Here is an 18,761-nt window from a genome sequence, read left to right on the forward strand (position 1 = left end):
TCATCTCCCTTTTTCCACCCCCCCATCCCCCACTACTGTTTGTCACCTCTTTCTGGCCACCCAACATTTATCTCTACATTTCTCCTTTAAATAAGCCTGAAAGCCCCATAAAAACTCCCTTTTCTTTCTCAAAATGAGTACCCTTGCTTTGTTATTCATATTTGTTTCATCTCTGTAGCCTCTATAGCAACTGTGAGCACATCAAGGAATGTAACTCTTATTAAGCACATCTCACAGAGTACCTAGCACAGCCCCCTTTTATTTAAAAAAAAGAGATAAGCCCTAAATACTGATGCATGGTAAGGATGAAGGTAATTGAGGGTAAACATTATTTGTGAAGCCATCTGCTTACTGCAGAAATCCTCTCATGTTTGCCTCAACCTGTCAAACCCATATGTGGAGCCAAAGGAAAGCCATCTGGGGATCCTACATGGGTCAGGATGCAGGATCTGTACCCTCCCTGTGTCTGCCTGGTGCTATCCAATACCCCAGGACCACTATGTTTTGCCTGTTTCCCCTCCTTCCTTCCTTCTCTTCCTATCCCTCCTCTGCTCCCCTGCTCCTCCCCAAGCTTTTCTGTGTCTCCTGACAGCAGGGGTCCCCATACAGATTTCAGGAGAGTCTGTGAACTTGAATGGGAAAAAGTTACTTCAGTATTACTGGTTTCCTTTATAATCCTAGGTATCTTACACATTTAAAAACATTATTCCGAGAACTAAAGTGCTGGCTTCAGCAGAAGCCAAAAGGTCCAGGCCCCAAAGATGGTTAAGGACCCTTGCCACAGAATTTGTACAGTCTGAGATGGTTTCAACTCTTCCTCTGAAAAGCACCCTGACTTATTCAAGGGAATGGTACTGCATACGATGATCTAACAAGCAGCACAAAATAAACAAATGGGAAATGCTTAGTTACCAGAAGCAATGAAAGAATGTGATCGACAGGAAGAAAGACAGAATGACTGGTTTTTAGGCATATACTAGAAAGCTCTGCTTCTCCCTATCAGTAGAGAACATGATATCTGCATGCTTGTGTAGACACTGGGCTAGCCCAGAACAGACAACGCTGTTGCCTTGATCAGGGAGGCCTCAGGAAAGGACCAAGTTGTTGGGAAGCCAAAATAATTATTGAAGAGCTGGCTGAAGACACAGATTTTTAATCTATACTTTCTTGTTCTTACACTGTAGTACATTAATGAAGTAGTTCAGTCTTTCCTAGCCAGTGGGTAGAAAAGTCTGGCACAAGACTTAGGTGTTAGGCCCCGAAAGTTCTCAGTTTTTTATGGGTTACTAACTTTGTCACCTGTCAGGAATTTGAATGTAAGCCTCTGAAGAGCAGGGGTTGTTTTACTTCAGTCTTTGTATCTTGGGTAGATTCCAGATGATTGATTAATCACTAGGGTGATGTCTTGACTTGCACATGAATTATAAGTGAGGAGGGCAGAGCTGTGCTAACTGGCTAAGTCCTCAGCCTCATTGTCTCCTCCAGTCACGGAAGCCCAGTGGCAAAACACAGGTTAAGAGGACTGGTAATGGCCCAGGATGCAATGGGTGATCTTGGCCTTTCTAAATTAAGGTCTTTCCTAGGTTTTAGTTTATCTGAAACCACGCCCATTCAATGACTAAGGGCTGGGTAAGAGTAGAGACAAACTATGGCTCAATTTACCATCACAAAGATATCAATCTGGGAGGGAAAGACCTTCAGTTTCTGGCCAGAATAGAAAACAAATGCTATTTACACTCATTCTAAGCCATCAAAAGCTAAACAAGGAGTCAGGGAGGCCTGGATTGGGGCTATTATTGGCCATTCAAGGAAAACCAGAGTGATTTGGGTTTTAAGGTGGAATCAAGTAGCTCCATTTAAAACACAGGCTTTTGAAAAACCTGTCTTTCCAGAGCTATATTTCAAGAAATCAAAAATGAAAACCATGAAGGACAAAAAAAGTCCCACTTTCTGAAAAAACATTAAAATAAATTTCTTTATAAATATAAATAATATAAATATAATGTAAATAAATATAAGTAAATTGGGATCCTTAGAACCCAATTTCCTAACCTGATATAGATAGAACAAAGAATGATAAACATAAGATAGATAATCTAGATAGGACTATTCCCTAAACTGGCCAAAAGGGAACTTTATTCTTTCCTTAAAAGCCTTTAGGGAAGGAACTGTACACCCTAATTTTGTTACACTTGTCACTGTCACCCATTCCCTCCAGCCAGAATGTCTTCCTTACTACCACACATACACATATGAAGAATTAACCTGTTCCCAGGTGAACCGCACTGACGAAGGCGTGACAACTAACAGAGGCCACTCTTTCCGGTAATATGCAGCAATACAGATGGCCTGAACCGTTTTTCCCAAACCCATATCATCTGCAAGAAGCAAACGGCCTCCCTTGGACACAGCAAAACTGCAAAAAGATGAAGCCATGATTAGGGAAGCCTCGACTTTCCAATGACTTTCATTATGTAATTGATCATCAGATATATTTTAATAAGAATCATTGTATATAATAATAATAACGCTAAGAAGAACTGGCATTTACATAGCACTTTAAGATTTCAAAGTGCTTTATAAATATTATTTCATTTTATCCTTTCAACAACCCTGGGGAGTAGATACTATTATTATCATCTCCGTTTTACAAATGAGGAAATTGAGGCAGACACTGGTGAAGTGATTTGCCTAGGATCACTTGAGGCTGGATTTGAACTTTGGTCTGCTTGCAAATAAACATGGTGTCTGGCCTACAGGAGCTCATAATTTAAGTCAATGCCAAGCCTAAATCAACTCACCTAAAATCAAGTTGCCTGTGAAACCCCATGGCTGTTAACAATGCTGTTAAGACAGCACTGAATACAGTACTGTCACCAAAGAGGAGGAGAGAGTCTTGGGGAGTCCTATCCAACTCTCTCAAACTGACAAAATTACAAAAACCAAAACCCACTGAAGTAGAATCATGAGATAAACCGTTTTAAAGCAAAACGGCTTTAGATGAATGATGCAGGCCAGTTAGAACAGGCTACTATTCCCTAGGAAGAGAGAGACATCCAGCTAGGGCAGAGATCCATGAACTTTTTAGAACTGCCTTCCTTTATAATCCTGCCTATCTTATTTTTAACGCTTTAATAACTACATTTCAGTTTCATAGCTTTCCATTGTAATCTCATGGGGGTTTTTTTATGTATTTAAAAATATTCTTCTGAGAAGCGGTCCAGAGGTTTTATCAGTCAGCCAGGAGGCCATGATCCATAGAAAGGTTAAGAGCTAGGCTAGAAGCAGCTAGAAAGATTGATGACTATGTGTGAGGGCAGCCCGACTCCCAAGGAGTCGGGAATTTTACCGAATTTTGTGTTTAGGGTTATTAGGCCCATTCCCAACTGGCATATTCATGATTTGTCTTTTTGTTCACCCTAGATTGGAGCGTTCAGCTCCCTTTGCCTACCTCCGTACAAAACTGCACAGCAGAGACAATGCCATCTGCAAATGGTGGCCTGAACCTGGGTAGGCATCTGAGTTTCTATTTCGCCTTAATTCCCAGAATCAGGCCAAGGCAAGGACCTGGGAGGCTAGTGAGATGCTAGAGCACACAGGTCCTGCACCCTTTCTGTAGAAATGAATATATCCACTAAAATGGTTGTACCAGATCTATACATCCTACAGTTTGATCAGTTTAGTGTGAGGCTTTGTCTATGTTCCTTGAAATCCCAACCCTAACTTACACAGTAACTGTCTTATTTCTGCATAAGAACTCAAGCCTAACAACAACCTGCAATTACTAGGCCCTTCCCAGATCCTAAAGTACTCAGCAATCCTCCCAACCAAGTTCTAAATGTGCTGGGAAGTCTAGAAGAAACGGAGGCAGAGAGAGCAGAAGTGACTTGCCAAAGACTTCTGGTGAAGCACATAAGAGTCACAGAGAACCCAGGATCCCAGATTCCCATCTCAGTCTCCTATTATCTGGATTAATGAAAAACAACACATCCTTTGTTCTGAGCCTCAGCACAAGCTACACGATTAGCTAGCTGGCTACCAATAAATTGAGAAAAATGATGTCTGCCACCCCACATAGCTAGGTCTTAACTTGTTACTGAGCAATGCCATGTCATAGGTTGTCTTCCCAAAGGGCCCTTGAGGGCAGATGTCACGATGCCCAAGGCAAAATGTGAGAACTCTGAGAAGTATGTTATTACCTTATAATGATTTCCTTAAAAAAAATTACTGACATGCCTAAGAGGCAGCTAGGCAGCCCCAGTGGATAGAGTACCAGACCTGGAATCTGGAAGACCTGAGTTCAAATTTGGGCTTAGAAACTTATAAGCTGCATCACAGATGCTGGATAAGTCACTTAATATATGTCCGGATCAGTTTCCTCATCTGTAAAGTTGTTGTTTAGTCAATTAGACATGTCCGACGCTTCATGATCCCATTTGGGGTTTTCTTGGCAAAGATAGTGGAGTGGTTGGCCATTTCCTTCGCTAGCTCAATTTACAGATGAGGAAACTGAGGCAAAGAGGGCTAAATGACTTGCCCAGGGCCAACAGAGGCAGGTCTTCCATGTTATTCTACTCCCCTTTACATTCTCAGCAACCACAACAACTGATCACTGCCTAGGAGAAAGAGATGACTTTCTTCTGAGTACTCCCCATGAATTCCCCACTTCTTTCCATGCTGGAGCCCCATCCAAGTGGATACATGGTGGTAACTGATAACAGAAGGAAGCCAGAGCTGCTCAAATATTATTTTGCTTCCATTTTTGTTTTTTCCTGCCAAGAATGACCTTTGGATGAATGGGAAAGAACAAGAATGGCTAAGAGAAGGGTGATACCAAAGTTAAATATGGAAATAATGAAGACAAGACCAAGGCTGCCGATAAAAGTTCAGTTCACCTGAAACAGATGAAACGTGTCTTCTTCAGGGGCTGGTGAAATTATTCTCTGTGACAAATGAAAGACTGGGGAGAACAGGAGAGGTACCACAGGATGAGAAAAGGGCAAATATTTTTCTGGCTGCCAAAGAGGGAAGACAGTGGCATCGACAAGAAGTAGGCTGGTGAGCTTGGACTTGATTCCATTGCAGCCACATGCCAGAATATGTATTATTGAAGGCACAGTTAGTGAATATCCAGGTGTCTGGGTGGGCTGGCTAAGTTAGGACATGATGTCAATGACATTAGTCCCAATTTTAACACCCATGAGGGTCATTTGCCTTTGCTTTGGGTTCCATGACCATGGAAGGCATGGCCAACAGTCAAGGGCAATGCTGTGAAGGTGGCAATCCACAGAAAAACTATATGTTCATTCAAAGTGGTACTTTGGGCCCAGGGAGAGTTAAAAGTGGTGATCACAGTGTATGTGAAGAGACTATTATACAGTACTGGAGATGTGAAGGCCATAGGAGATTTTGCATGAGTTCTGTACTGACAGCATGACATAGAGCAAATCCTTTTTGCATCTTTGGTCTGTGTGATAAATCAGTATTTACTCATCTGCCATTTCCTGGATGGCAAAGGCTGTCCTTCATAACTAGAATAATCACAGCTGGCTCTTTGAGAGCCCATTAAGGTTTGCAACATGCTTTATAAAAATTATTTTATCCTCTCAACAGCCTTGGGAAGTAGACGCTGTTATTCTACCTTTTACAGATAAAGAAAAGCAGATGGATGTGACATGCCCAGGCTCACAAAGCCATTAAATAGTGCATGAGGTCAGACTTGAACTCGGGCCTTCTTGACTCCAGGTCCTGCACCGCATCCAGTGCATCATCTAGCTGCCTACAAAGGCACTCCCTTCTTACCTCTTCCACTTAGAATCTCTAACTTCTTCCAAAGAAGCGCAGCTCAGTCACCCCCTCTTAGGAAAGACCTTTTCTTATCTGCACTTTCTAGTTGCTGGTGTTACCCTGGCCCCTCCTAAAATTACCTTGTGTTTACTTTTTATGTATTTTGAATACACTTACATGGATAAACAACACACTGTTACTCCCTATAGAATGTAAGCTCCCTGAGGACAGTTTCCTGATCACAGAAAGCCAGTGTGGATGGTTTCATCAAGTCCAGGACATGCCAAATTAACCTCATTTCCTATTCTGAAAAGATTATTGAACTAGTAGAGCAGGGGAATGCTGCAGATCTGCTTTCTGTACATTTTAGTAAAGTCTTTGCTAAAGTCTCTCTTGCAGAAAATATGGAGGGATTTAGACTAGATGGTAGTAGAATTAGAAGGAATTGGGGCCACGTGAATGGCTGGATCCAAAAGAAACCATCATTAGCTTGGTATTATCTTGGAGGCCTCCGGGGGAGGTTCTGAGGGGTCTTTCTTGGCCTTATAGCATTTAACATTTTTATCAATTACTTGGATGAGGGCACAGATGATGGCATGCTTACCACATATATCACAAAAGCTGGGAGGAACAGGCAGAGTCAGGAGCCAAAATGATCCTGGCACATTAGGAGTATAAGCTGAATCTAACAACGTGAAGTTTAACGTGAATAAACATAAAGTCTTACATCTGGATTCAGAAAACTGACTTAACAAATACAAGATGGAGAAGGCATTGCTAGAGAGCTATTTGTCTGGAAAAGATCTGGGAGTCTTAGTGGGCTTTAGTAACGCTGTGTTCAAACAAGGCTCACATAGGCATGGGCTTCTTTGAGAGCCTGCAAGAGAGACTTTACCAAAGACTTCACTAAAATGTAGAGAAACCAAATCTACAGCATTCCTCTGTTCTACCTGTTCAATAACTTCTTCAGAAAAGGAAATAAGGTTACTTTGGCATGACCCATACCTGATGAAACCATCCATACTGGTTTTCTATGATCATTTTCCTTTATAACAGTCTTATCCTCAGGGAGCTTACGTTCTACAGGGAGAAACAATGTGTTTCTATACATGTAAGTATAGCTTCTAGGGGAAAGGAAAGAAGTAAGAGGCTCTCGGCACTCTGGCTAGACCTCATCTGGAATACTGGGCTGGTTCTGGGCACTGTAGCTTAGCCAGGATATTGGTGAGCTAGAGAACTTAAAGAAGGGGGCAACTGGACCGATGAAAAGCCTACAGAGCAGCGGGTGAGGACTAGTGAAGATCAGAAATGGTGGAAAGGTAGAAAAGAGAAGAGTCGGGGGAGGGGGAACAAGGTGGCACCCTTCAAGTCCTTGAAAGGTTTCTATGTGGAAGGGACATTGAACTTATTCCTCCTGGCCACAGAAGGCAGAATTGGGAGCATCAGATGAAAGCTGCAAAATGTCAGGAAACCCCTCTCATCCAAGAGAGCTATGTGGAAGCAGAATGGGCTACCCCAAGGACCGCTGGGCTGCCCTTGTCCCTGAAGGTCTTCAAACAAAAGGCTAGATGAGCCCTTGGTGGGGATGTCGTACAGGGAATCCTTTGGGGGTGGCAGGGGGAGAGCAGCTGGATTAAATGGCTCCAAGCTCTGTGATCCTCCCCTCAAGGCCTCCAACTTCCGCCCAACTCTTCCACCCTATTTCTTGAACAACCTCAGAACAAACAACTTGGCTAAGGCTAAGTTTAATTCAATAAACATGAAACAAGCATCTACTCTGCACAAGACAGCGACTGAGGGTCATCGAGGAGGGCAGGGAGAATCCAGATAAACGAAATCCATTCATAAATTCCTTCATTTCAACCAATATTTCCTTCCTGCTTCCTCTGTCTAACCACTGACAAACAGCACTGCTCTTGAGTTTGGGCTGCCCAGTCATTACTGTAGGAAGAGGTCCAGGTTCTAGTTCTGGCTCTAGCTGGTTCTAGCTGTCTGATCCTGGGGAAGTCTCTTCACCTACTGTGCCTCAGTTTCTATGTAAAGTGAAGGATCACAAGGCAACAATCTCACACTAGAAGGGAGCTCCAAGGCCATCTGGTCCAATTTCCTTCCCTTATACATACAGAGGCTAAGCCCCAGGTGATTTGCTCAGGCCACGCCAGTAGTAGGATTTGGACCCAGATTTGGTTTTCTGACTCCAGAGCCAATACTCTCTCCACCATCCTACAAATGCTGTGCTGGGCTTGATTGATCTCTGAGGCCCCTCTGGGCACTCAATGTCTGACACTGGGTTCTAATTCCTTTCCTTTTTTCTGACTAATCCAGGGTGCAGGGACTTGTAGGCGGCAGAGTTGTTAAGAAAGAGGAAGAGGAGGATGAAGAAGCCTGGATTGCCAACAAACTGGATTACTGTTTCCTAGGTAACTGCTGACCATAATCCGCCTGTAGCACAGGGAAATGAACAGCGTGGAGGAAATGCTCCTCTCCCAGTTTCTGCCCTCAAGTCTGGATTTGAATCAGAAAGCGAGGAAGAAAGGCCAAGAACACCATTAGTAGCTTCAGCACCTGCCTTTTCAAAGAGAGGACAAAAGATCAAGAGTTACCAAGATTCCAGTTTGCCAGGCCGACCCAGGAGTGAGGTGCACCTTAAACCCAGGCACTCTCAGAAATTGGTTTAATGCAAATGGAAATGAGGTTAATAGATAGCCCCGGCTTGAGGAGCTCCAATGGAACTGATGAAGAGCTGGTATTCTAAGAAGGGAGCTTGGCACAGCAGGGGATGGGTAATCTCCATCAACCTTAATGAAAAAACCATAGGAAGAAAGATTAAAGGAATGAACTGCACAGAAAGAAACTGGTTAAAACAAGGCCCAAAGGGGGTCTTAAATAGATAAAGGATAGAGATGCCAAGGAGAGATAAGAATTGTTTCGAAGTAGTTGGGGTTTTACTTGGGGGGTGGGGGAGACTATGGTGGTGATGGGAGGATATGAAAGGGAAATAGCTGACAGACACAGCTGGAAGCCAAGGCATATAATGGGGATGGGTTCCCAGATTCAGAAGAATATCTGACAGCTATCTATCCAAATTAAGATACATCTCCTTAATGGATATGGCTTCTTGTTAGGAGCTGCTAGGCTATTTCTAAACAGTCAAGGATTCAGGTGCTACTTCTTCCCATCTCTCAGCTGTACAGAAATATCTTTTATTATTTTTCAATATTCTTTTTTTTGTTGTTGTTAGGCAATGGAGTTAAGTGACTTTCCCAGGGTCACACAGCTAGTTAAGTGTTACATGTCTGAGGCTGCATTTGAACTCAGGTCCTCCTGAATTCAGGGCCGGTGCTCTATCCAATGCGCCACCTAGCTGCCCCCTCAATATTCTTTTTTTAAATTTTAAGTTCCAAATTCTTTCCCTCTCACCAGCCCCTCCACCATCCATTGAGAAGGCAATATGATACCCATCATACACACAAAACATTTCCCTACTAGTCACATTGCCAAAAAAAAAAAGGCAAGGAAAATTTTTAAAATTACAAATACGCTTCAATCTGCACTCAGAGTTCATCAGTTCTCTCTCCAGAAATAACCTTTCTAACCATACTGCCTAATACAAGCAACTTTATTATTCTGGGGCTGGTTGTTCAAGCTCTCCTGTTTCTCGTCTCTCGCCTCCTTTTTGGTCATTTTGTGGATTATTAGAACCTGAACAGAAGATGGATTGGAATAGGAAGATTTAATTCAAACCAACTAACTTTGTTATCTGCAAGCAAATATTTCAGGAGGGCCCAAACACTGCCACCATCTCCCAGTAACTCCCACGGTGGAGGCAGCTTAGGCTCTGAACCTAAGAGATCTTGAGTAACCCTCCTTCCCAGGGCATCCCCCTGCTTCCAAATTCATTGATCCCTTCCCTCTGAGCTCTTCCATTTACACTGAACATATCTTATATCTACATAGCTGTTTGCATGCTGTCTCCCCGTTGGACGGTGAGCTCCTCGATGAGGGGGATTGCTTCTGCCTTTCTTTGTCCCCCCAGTGTATGGCACAGGACCTGGCACACAGTAAGTGCTTAATAATAAATATTGCTGATTGACTGGCCTCTGAAGCGCTTATCCAGAGGAGCAACTCTTGACCTGTCCCTCGGTAGGTCCCCAGTCCCAATCTCCTCCGCAGCCTCAGCTACTGAAGTCCCACCAAAGTCCTGGGCACAGTCACATGCATCAGTATCTGAATGGATATGACATTAAAAAAAAATGAAATACCACCAGTCTTGCCATGTAATCAAAAGACGATTGGGACTTTCCAGTTGCCCTGCATTCAAACCTTCCCATATGTGTTTTGTCCTCTGTCAGAAAGTGAGCTCCTTAATAGCAGGGGCTAGCTTGATTTTTTATCTACATTCCCAGGCACTTAATTTTTAAAAATTAGGAGAACAAGGCCATGCAAAGGAGGTTAAAATTAATGGCTAAAATTAGCACCATCTGTAGATTATGGATGCACTCTAAGACCACAGATAGTCACAATAATCACTAATTAAATGTTTCCAAAAGAAATTAATAGGGATAAGCTTCTATTATAGGTGACTGGGACAGCACCCATCTTATAGAATGAAAACATGGCAGTGATCTGCTTGACCCAAGATAGAGGCACCTACTTGACTCCAGTTCTCTGGAAGGGCATCAAACCAGACACAAGTTTTGAATCTACTGTGGAGAGGTCGGCCTCGGGGACTTCATCTGGGCGAGGAGACTTCTTCTCAAGGTGGTTAGCAAAAGTCTGGAGCACCACCTTGGGCAAAGGTTCCAGCTGGACGCCTGGAAGCTTGCAAACCTCTTCCACTGAGAAGAGGAAAAAAGGCATATTAGCTAGAGAATATGAAGGATAAAGGTGTCAGTGAGGGGGGGAATAAATGCCTCAAAGGTTAGAGAGGAAAGGGTATAATTTTTAATAAGAAATTATCTACTATAGTTTAGCTTCCCAAAAGGTTTCAATAGCCCTTAGGGGGTCCCAGGGCTGCAGACACAGTTCTCACTTTATGTAAATTCTCATTATGCAAATTCGACTTTGTAGAATTCTGAAGGAAATCCACATTCCAAAAAAAACCTATGTTAATTTTACCATACAAGTGCTGTGTTCTCTCTCTCTCTCTCTCTCTCTCTCTCTCTCTCTCTCTCTCTCTCTCTCTCGCCTCCTGCCCCTCAGCTTAGCTCAGAGCTCTACAGCCTCTCACTCCCCTACTAAAAAATAAAACAAAATCCTTAAAAAAGACCCCCAAGTCAAAGCAGAAGAAGAGATAGTAGGAGAGACTGCTGCTGCCGCTGCCGCTGCAGCTGGATCAGGGGCTTGGCTTGGGGCCTCTGATGCTAAGAGGAGACCTTTATCCTGTTCTGCCCATGCGTCTGCCCCCTACATATTGCATGTCTGTCCCTGGCCCCCACGTAGCCAGTACTCTCCCGTCTCTGGCCCCCACGTGTCTGGCCATGACCTCCACTTCTCTGTCCCCAGTGCCGATGTGTCTTTGAACTGTGTACAGCCCCCTTCTTTCCCTGACACTCAGCCTCCTTCCTGACTCCCTCCCTTTTCCCTTTTCCATGTCCACAGACAAATTTGCATTATATAAAAATTGCTTTATGTAGAAGTCTGTGGAATGTCCACTGATATAAAGTGAGAACTGTCTCTATTTCCAACCACCAAGTTGTTCCTAATAGCCTTGATATCTGGACCAGAACCAATGCCCTGGAGGTTTTAACCCATTCATCTCAGAACTTCCGCTCCAGCGGCCCCCCTGCCTTGGTTGATGAGTGCCCCCACCTAGCCCACTAGTTCAAGCAGGGCCCAGCCATGTTTCACTTCACACCCTGCTCCCTGGCCCTCTTCTGGACAGCCTAGACACTGATGGGATAACATTCCCACCCACTTCAGTTCTGGAATCATTATCAAATCAACTCTACATTGTTCCTTGAAGGGATCTGTCAATCTACTCCTTAACAGACTGTGTTGTCTCCTCCATTAGAATTTAAACTTGCCTTACATTCCCTAACCAGGGAATGTCTTTGCTGTTATAGTTTTATCTTCAATACTCAGCAGGGTGCTACATAGTAATAAGTACTTAAAAATGTTTTTTCATTCATTCTCTATCTTTCAATTTCCTCAACTATAGAATATGGACCAAAAGGCTATAAAGACAATGAATATTTCACCTTTTGTGTCACGGCAGGAAAAATACATTAGCTTAGATATGACAGAGGCCTGCCCTCCAGGAGTTTACAAAACCAACATGACAGGTAACCACATGCCAACACCAAAAAGGAGACCAGAATGACGGAGTAAAAAACTAAGCCGTGCATCTTTACAAATCTGAATGAGCTGCTGGATTTGTTTGGGATTTAAGGGCTAACAGACAACGTCAGTAGCAGATAAGTAAGATAATCAAGCAGGTAAGAGATATTTATTTGGTTTGGTGACATCAGAACTAGAAAGGAGGGAACCCACTAGGGGCAGTGGGAAAGTAGTTTAAATTGTAAATGTGGGAGGAGGGAAAGGGGTTCTGGGGCAAAAAAAAATGTATATGTACATATCAAATTGCTTACTGTCTCAGGGAGGAGGGAGGGAAAAAGAAAATTTTGAACTCAAAAAAATTTTTAAATGAATGTTAAAGATTATCTTTACATGTAACTGGGAAAAATAAAAAATATTTTACGTAAAAAAGGAAATTTTTAAAAATATAAAAATGTATATGTATGTCCCAAAAAGTTTTAAGCTTTAATAAAGATATATATACATACATATATGTGTGTGTGTGTGTGTATATATATATATACACACACATATATATATGTATATATACAGAGAGAGAGAGAGAGAGAGAGGAGAGAGAGAGAGCTCAAGAAGCCTCGCTGACTAGAGACTACCTTCCTATATTCTCTTAAAAAAAGATGTCACTGTTATGCCCTTGCAGTCATCATCACTATAGTTAAGAGGCTTGAAAAGAAACATTCTTGGAGGCTGGAAGAAAATGCATGCCTCGTTCATCACCTAAAGCTATTATTAGAGGAGTCATCATTTTCCTTCCTGCTTTACCAGTGAATCACTCAGAATTTTGGCTTTTGATTATGTTGTTTTCTCTTAGTGATATGGTCCTAAATGGCTAGACTGGGGGTAAGAAGAGGGTGAGAGTTATTGACTTGTAGCAGGAAAAACACATTTTATCAAGGCCCATGTGGGGCTGATGTTTTTTTTGAGAGAAAGGTTACTCTCCCTTGATTCTCTCATTAAGAGGGAACATGATGTTATATTCAGCAAACAAGATGAACATTTAAAAACATACTTCAGTATCATATTTTGAAGTGAATGAAGAAAAAAGAGGAAGGAAAAGAGATAGAACAGAAGGGGAAAGAGAATAGAACAAAAACAAGGCACTGAGAAATAGTCACAGCGGTAAAGTGGCGAGGAGAGAGGAGGAGAGGGCTGTAAAGAAAGGGAAAGAAAGGTTTTGGATGATCCAAGACCAGTAAGCTATCTAAAATCATAGAATCTCAGAGGTGGAAGGGGCCTTGGGAGCCACTTAGCCATATAATAGAGGCAGTGTGGCATACTGAATTAAGAACCAGCCTGTCAGAGCTCTAAGCAACTCTCTAAGACTCTACAGCGAAGAGAAGGTGCCAACCTGCAGTGGAAAAGAGTTTTCTCACCAGGTAGGTATTCAGCCCAATGAAATCACACATTCAGTTCCAGCTTCTATCCATGACATATCTGACAAGCCCTCATTCAGTTTTTCCTTAAAGACCTCCAATTACCTCCCGAGGGAGCCCATTCCACTTGGGGTAGCTCTAATTAGGAAGTTTTTCCTTCTATCAAAGAAAAATTTGCCTTAACATGACCCTTTGCAACTTCTACCCACTGTTTCCAGATCAGCCTTCTAGGAACATCTTTTCACGTCAGTCTTTAGAGCACATGGAAACAGCTATCCATCCCCTGTTCTCACCTCCCTTTAACTGATGTTCAGATGATGTGACCTTGAGACCTTTCCTTCCCCTGACTGCCTTCTGTATATTCTCTAGAACATCTCCAACATCCTTCTTTTTTTTTCACTCTTACAGAACACTTCATATTTTTTAAATTTATTTTTTGTTTTCAATATTCACTTCCACAACCTTTTGAGTTTTCAATTTTCTTCCCCTCCCCAAGAGGGCATGCAATCTGATATAGGCTCTGCATATACATTCATATTAAGTATTAAACATATTTTCACATTAGTCATGTCCAACATCCTTCTTAAACACATCCCTGAAGTAGTAGCCTCACCTGGGCAGAGGACCATCTGTTTCCCACCTTCTTAATGCCTGGCACCTAAGCCCTCTCAATGTAATCCCAGGATGTATGAGTTTTTTCTGGCTACCATATCACACTGTTGACTCATGAGGAGTTTGCAGTCCCTTAAAACTGCCAGATGTTTTTTCAGACAAACTACGCCTAATCATGCCTCCCCCATTTGGTACTTTCTCAACCCAGGCATATGCCATTACGTTGTTCCCCACTGAGTTTCATCACACTAGATTTGGCTCCACATTCTAGCCCATGAAGATCTTTTTAGATCTTGACTCTGTCATCCAGGGCACCTGGTGTCCTTTCCAGCTTTGTGCCATTTGCAAATTTGATGAGCATGTCACCAAACTGTCGATAACAATGTTAAGACAGTGCAAAGTTAATAGCCATTCCCCAAAAGATTGATAGGAACAAACAGTTCTCAAGAGAAGAACTGAAAAGTATTCAGAAGCACATAAAAGAACACCCCCTGCAAACAGGCCAAGATGATAAAAAATGGCAGCAATGTTGGGGTTGCAGGATGATGACGAGCACATTAATACATTGTTTCTGGAGCTACGAAATAACACAAACATTTTGGAAATCAATTTAGAATTATGCAAATAAAGTGACTATAAACTGTCCTCACTCTTTCAACCCAGAAATCCCATTACTGGGCTTACATCACAAGCAAGCCATCAATAGGAACAAAGTCATCTAGCACACCAAAATACTTCAAGCAGTACTTTTTGCAATAGCAAAAAATTACAAAGTAGATGCCCATCAATTGGGGAACAGCTAAACAAACAGAGGTACAGGAATATAATGGAATGTTATGGTGTTGTAAGAAATGATGTGTGAGATAAATACAGAGAAGCATGGAAAGAGCTATATGAACTGATGCAGAGTGAAGTAAGCAGAGCCAGAAAGAAAATATACACAATGACTCTAACAACCACACACACAAAAGTCAAAAGTGAATATAGCCAAAGTATAAACACCAAGCATGACCTGAATGAAGAGGTATGAGAGGACACCACTAATCCACCCCTTCATTAGAGGTGGTAGGTCCACATTACATATTTTTACATTTACATTATGTATTGACATTTCATACTTTTCAGACTTTTCAATTAATCGATCAGTTGTGCCCATTTTCTTCCTTTTTCTTTTTTTAATCTTAAAAATACTATTTGTTATATGGGATGTCTCTTGGGAGGGAAAAACAGAGGAACACTGGGGAAAACTATGATGACATGAAAAAATAAGATATCAATAAAAAAGTATTTTTTTTAAATGACAGGACAAAGCCAAGCATAAATCCCTTGGGCAATCCACTGGAATTCCCCATCCAAGATGATACTGAACCATTAGTGATGACTTTTTGGGTCTGTCCATTCAACCAGGTCTCAATCGAAGTACTTGTATCATCACAGACTCAGCTCTCACGGCTCTATCTTTTCCACAAGAATGGAATGAGAGAATTTAGCAAATGTTTTACTATAAAAGTCTAGGTTTACAAACAACAACAAAACAACACAGCATTTCCCTCATCTAACAGCTGAGTAAACGTTCATAGAAGGACATAAGTTTAGCATGCCACGACACGTTCTTGAGGAATGCCAGCTCTATGTTTGCACCATTTTTTCTTTTCCTAGACAATCACTAACCATTTCCTTAAACACAGATTCTAGAAATTTGCCGGAAATTGAAGTCAACCGCACTGACCTAGAGTGTGCAGAGTCTATTCACCTCCAACTTTGAAAAACAGGAAATCTGCCTTTCTCTTGTCCTGTGTCATCTTCCATAGTGGCTCAGCAATTACATCCTTCAGAACCCAAGGGACAGCAGGTGACTTGAACTGAGGGAAGTTCAGTACTCTTTTACTATCTCCAATGTGAAGAAGGGTTGGGCTTGCAATTTTTCATATTCCCTTTCTTTTTATTTTTTGTTATGAGATGGCTCATAACAAAGAATTAAAGGGAAGGGAGAGATATATATTAAAGAAATAAAGTTAATATAAAAAATGATAGCTATATATATATATATTAATAGAATAGCATTCCCCTTTGTTGGTTTTTCCAATTTTTCAAAGACGAAATTTTTCTTAAGGCAAGAAATAATCAGCTGTGCTGCTTCTGTGTGAGAAAAATCTCCATTGAATGTTCAGATTGTTGAAGGCTCGCATGAGTACTATATCATACCTCAGGGCTAGGCTTGTGATTTCTTTCCTGAACTTCTCATCTAGTTCCTACTTCTGTCCAGGTGGTCTGTGGTATACTCCTAAGACAAAAATCACCTCTGTTAAGATCACCTCTGCTTCTACCTCCATCCATCATCACCCCAAGGCTTCTTCACTCTGAATCTCTGCACATTTTCTAAATAAGCATATTTTCTAAATATTTGCGACCCTTAATCCTCACCCCTTCCCTCCACCCCTGCCGCATGCATACTCATTTCTTTAGAATGAGATACACATAACCAACCATTCAGAGACATATTTTAGTCATGGGGTTCATGATACCAAGTCTCAGTGATAACTAGGAAGGCTTCCTTGTGATAGAACCTCAAGGTCAAGGGCTTCTTATCTGGAGGCCATGAACTTACTTTTTTTTTTGAGAGGGGGAAGTAATTAGGATTAAGTGACTTGCCCAGGGTCACACAGCTAGTAAATGTCTGAGACCAGATTTGAACTCAGATCCTCCTGACTGCAGGGCTGGTCTTCTGTCCCCTGCACCACCTAGCTGCCTCTGAACTTATTTTTTCAATATTTTGCTAACTATATTTCAAAGGAATTGGTTTCCTTTGTAATCCTAGGTATCTCATTTTATGTATTTGAGAACATAATTCTGTAGGGGGTTCCCCTAGGCTTCAAGTATTCCATTTCAAAAGGAACCAGACTGTTCCTCTTCCTTGGGATCACACAGTTAGAATTGCAAGGGGGGCTCAGAGAACAGTAAGTCTAACTTCCTCATTTTACAGATGGGGAAACCGAGGCCCAGAGAAGTGATGCATATTTAGCAGCACAGTGCCAAGCACATAGTAGGTACTTTAAAAAATGCTTGTCTCTTCCTTCCTTGCCCAAGGTTACACACATAAGTTAGAAAAGCAAGATTTGAGCTTATATCCTCTGACTTCAAAATTAGTATTCTTCCTACTCTACCATGCTTGTCACTTATACAGGGTGTTCCAAAACGGCTGGTGCAGTTTTAAGCTCCATGGTGATGTCATAGTGCACAGAAGGGTAGGCCTGGAGTCAGCAGCTCCACTTTGGCCTCAGACACTTACTAGCTGTGTGACCCTGGACAAATCGCTTAGATTTGTTTGTCTCATTTTCCTAACAATAAATTGGTGAGGGCAGCTATCTCTTGGAGTTGTGGTGAGGATCAAACGAGATAATACATGTGAAAGAATGTTTCAGCAGACAGTAGGTGCTATCTAATTTACTGCCTAATGGCATAAAACTACACTGAGACACCTTATACTTTACATGAGGCCATGCGCGTTAACTGCAGGTCCATTCTGGGATTTTGCCTCCTATGAATGGGAGGTCTTAAAAGTTACTCTTCTCTCTACACTGGCGTTACTACATAAACACTTAGCTTTCTTCCTCCCTGCTTTTCAGTTTAAAGCCCTTTTGATGAGATATGCAAGAGTCTGTGCAAATATACTCTTAGTAGTTAAAGGCATTCTATCACTACTCAAGAGCCTATCATTCCTCTATTTTAAACTTTCTTTGAGAAACCCAGATCTTATTTTCTGTTGCCACCTTCTTAAACAGCTGTTCACTCCCCAAATCTGGTCTTTTCTTGTGAATCCCTTGCCCCTGACAAGCAGCAGTAGCAAAAAACTCAGGAGCCTTGAGTTGCTTGGGCTTCTGGCTGAAGCCTCCCAAATCTTTTCAGTGCTGTATGGGTTTCTTTTGGCGGGATCATATGTGACCACATGAATCATTACAAGAGAGCACTGACTTTGACAAGGTTCTCTATCATGTCCAGGATACATGCCCCAGGAAACTAATAGAATTCCCTACTGTTCTTATCAAAGCAACTCTGCTGTTCTTTGTCGGGCAGTCATCTGCCACACTGGCTCTTTGCTCTTCTTCCTCTGACCCTTGCCAGATGATTTCTCACAAGAAGCAGTCATTGGTCTTCTTTATCATTCCTTAGAGTATGAGTACCTACATTCTCCTCAGAGCATCCAGCTCCGTCCTCTCCAGAAGAAACTCCAAATTTCTTTTTTAGCTCAAATGCCTCCTCTGTGTGACATTCTTCTACTCTTTGGCTTCTTGACAGAAGTCAAGATTCCTCTCTGCCTCTTCAGATCCCCTTACTTCTTCCTTTCCTACTGAATTCCCACCTCCAGCCTATCTCACTTGAGCTGTGGGATTCCTAGAATCACCACTGATCATTTCCATTTTCGAATGCTCATCAGCTGGTTAACTGCTGTTCACAACTCTTGAATTATTCTTTATCCTTAAAAACCTTCAGGATTTCCTAGGGATAATGATGACAGCCTGCTAGAAGGAAGGGGGTGGAGGGGAAGGAGAAAAAGGTCAAGATCATTCTCTGGATTTCAACTGGTAAAAGCAATATTACCCAAGCAGTGCAGAGTACTAAAGACTGCTAGACTTTGAGGCAAAAGACAGCTTGGTTAAAATCCCACCTTCA

General features: G+C 42.0%; 1 protein-coding gene across 3 annotated transcripts in view; it reads right to left on the reverse strand.

Moving 5' to 3' along the window:
- SMARCAL1 (SNF2 related chromatin remodeling annealing helicase 1) overlaps positions 1–18,761 on the reverse strand; it is an 83,518-nt gene that overhangs the window by 50,315 nt on the left and 14,442 nt on the right. For all 3 annotated transcript variants that reach the window (XM_021002805.2, XM_021002807.2, XM_021002806.2), the window contains exons 6-7: positions 10,442–10,625; positions 2,266–2,416 (exon numbers count right to left, since the gene is read on the reverse strand). In XM_021002805.2, coding sequence (XP_020858464.1) covers positions 2,266–2,416; positions 10,442–10,625 — 335 coding nt within the window. The remainder of the gene's footprint in view (positions 1–2,265; positions 2,417–10,441; positions 10,626–18,761) is intronic.

The sequence above is a fragment of the Phascolarctos cinereus genome, unplaced genomic scaffold (assembly GCF_003287225.1).
Source record: "Phascolarctos cinereus isolate Bilbo 61053 unplaced genomic scaffold, phaCin_HiC Scaffold_7;HRSCAF=346, whole genome shotgun sequence".
In the NCBI taxonomy this organism is placed as follows: domain Eukaryota; kingdom Metazoa; phylum Chordata; class Mammalia; order Diprotodontia; family Phascolarctidae; genus Phascolarctos; species Phascolarctos cinereus.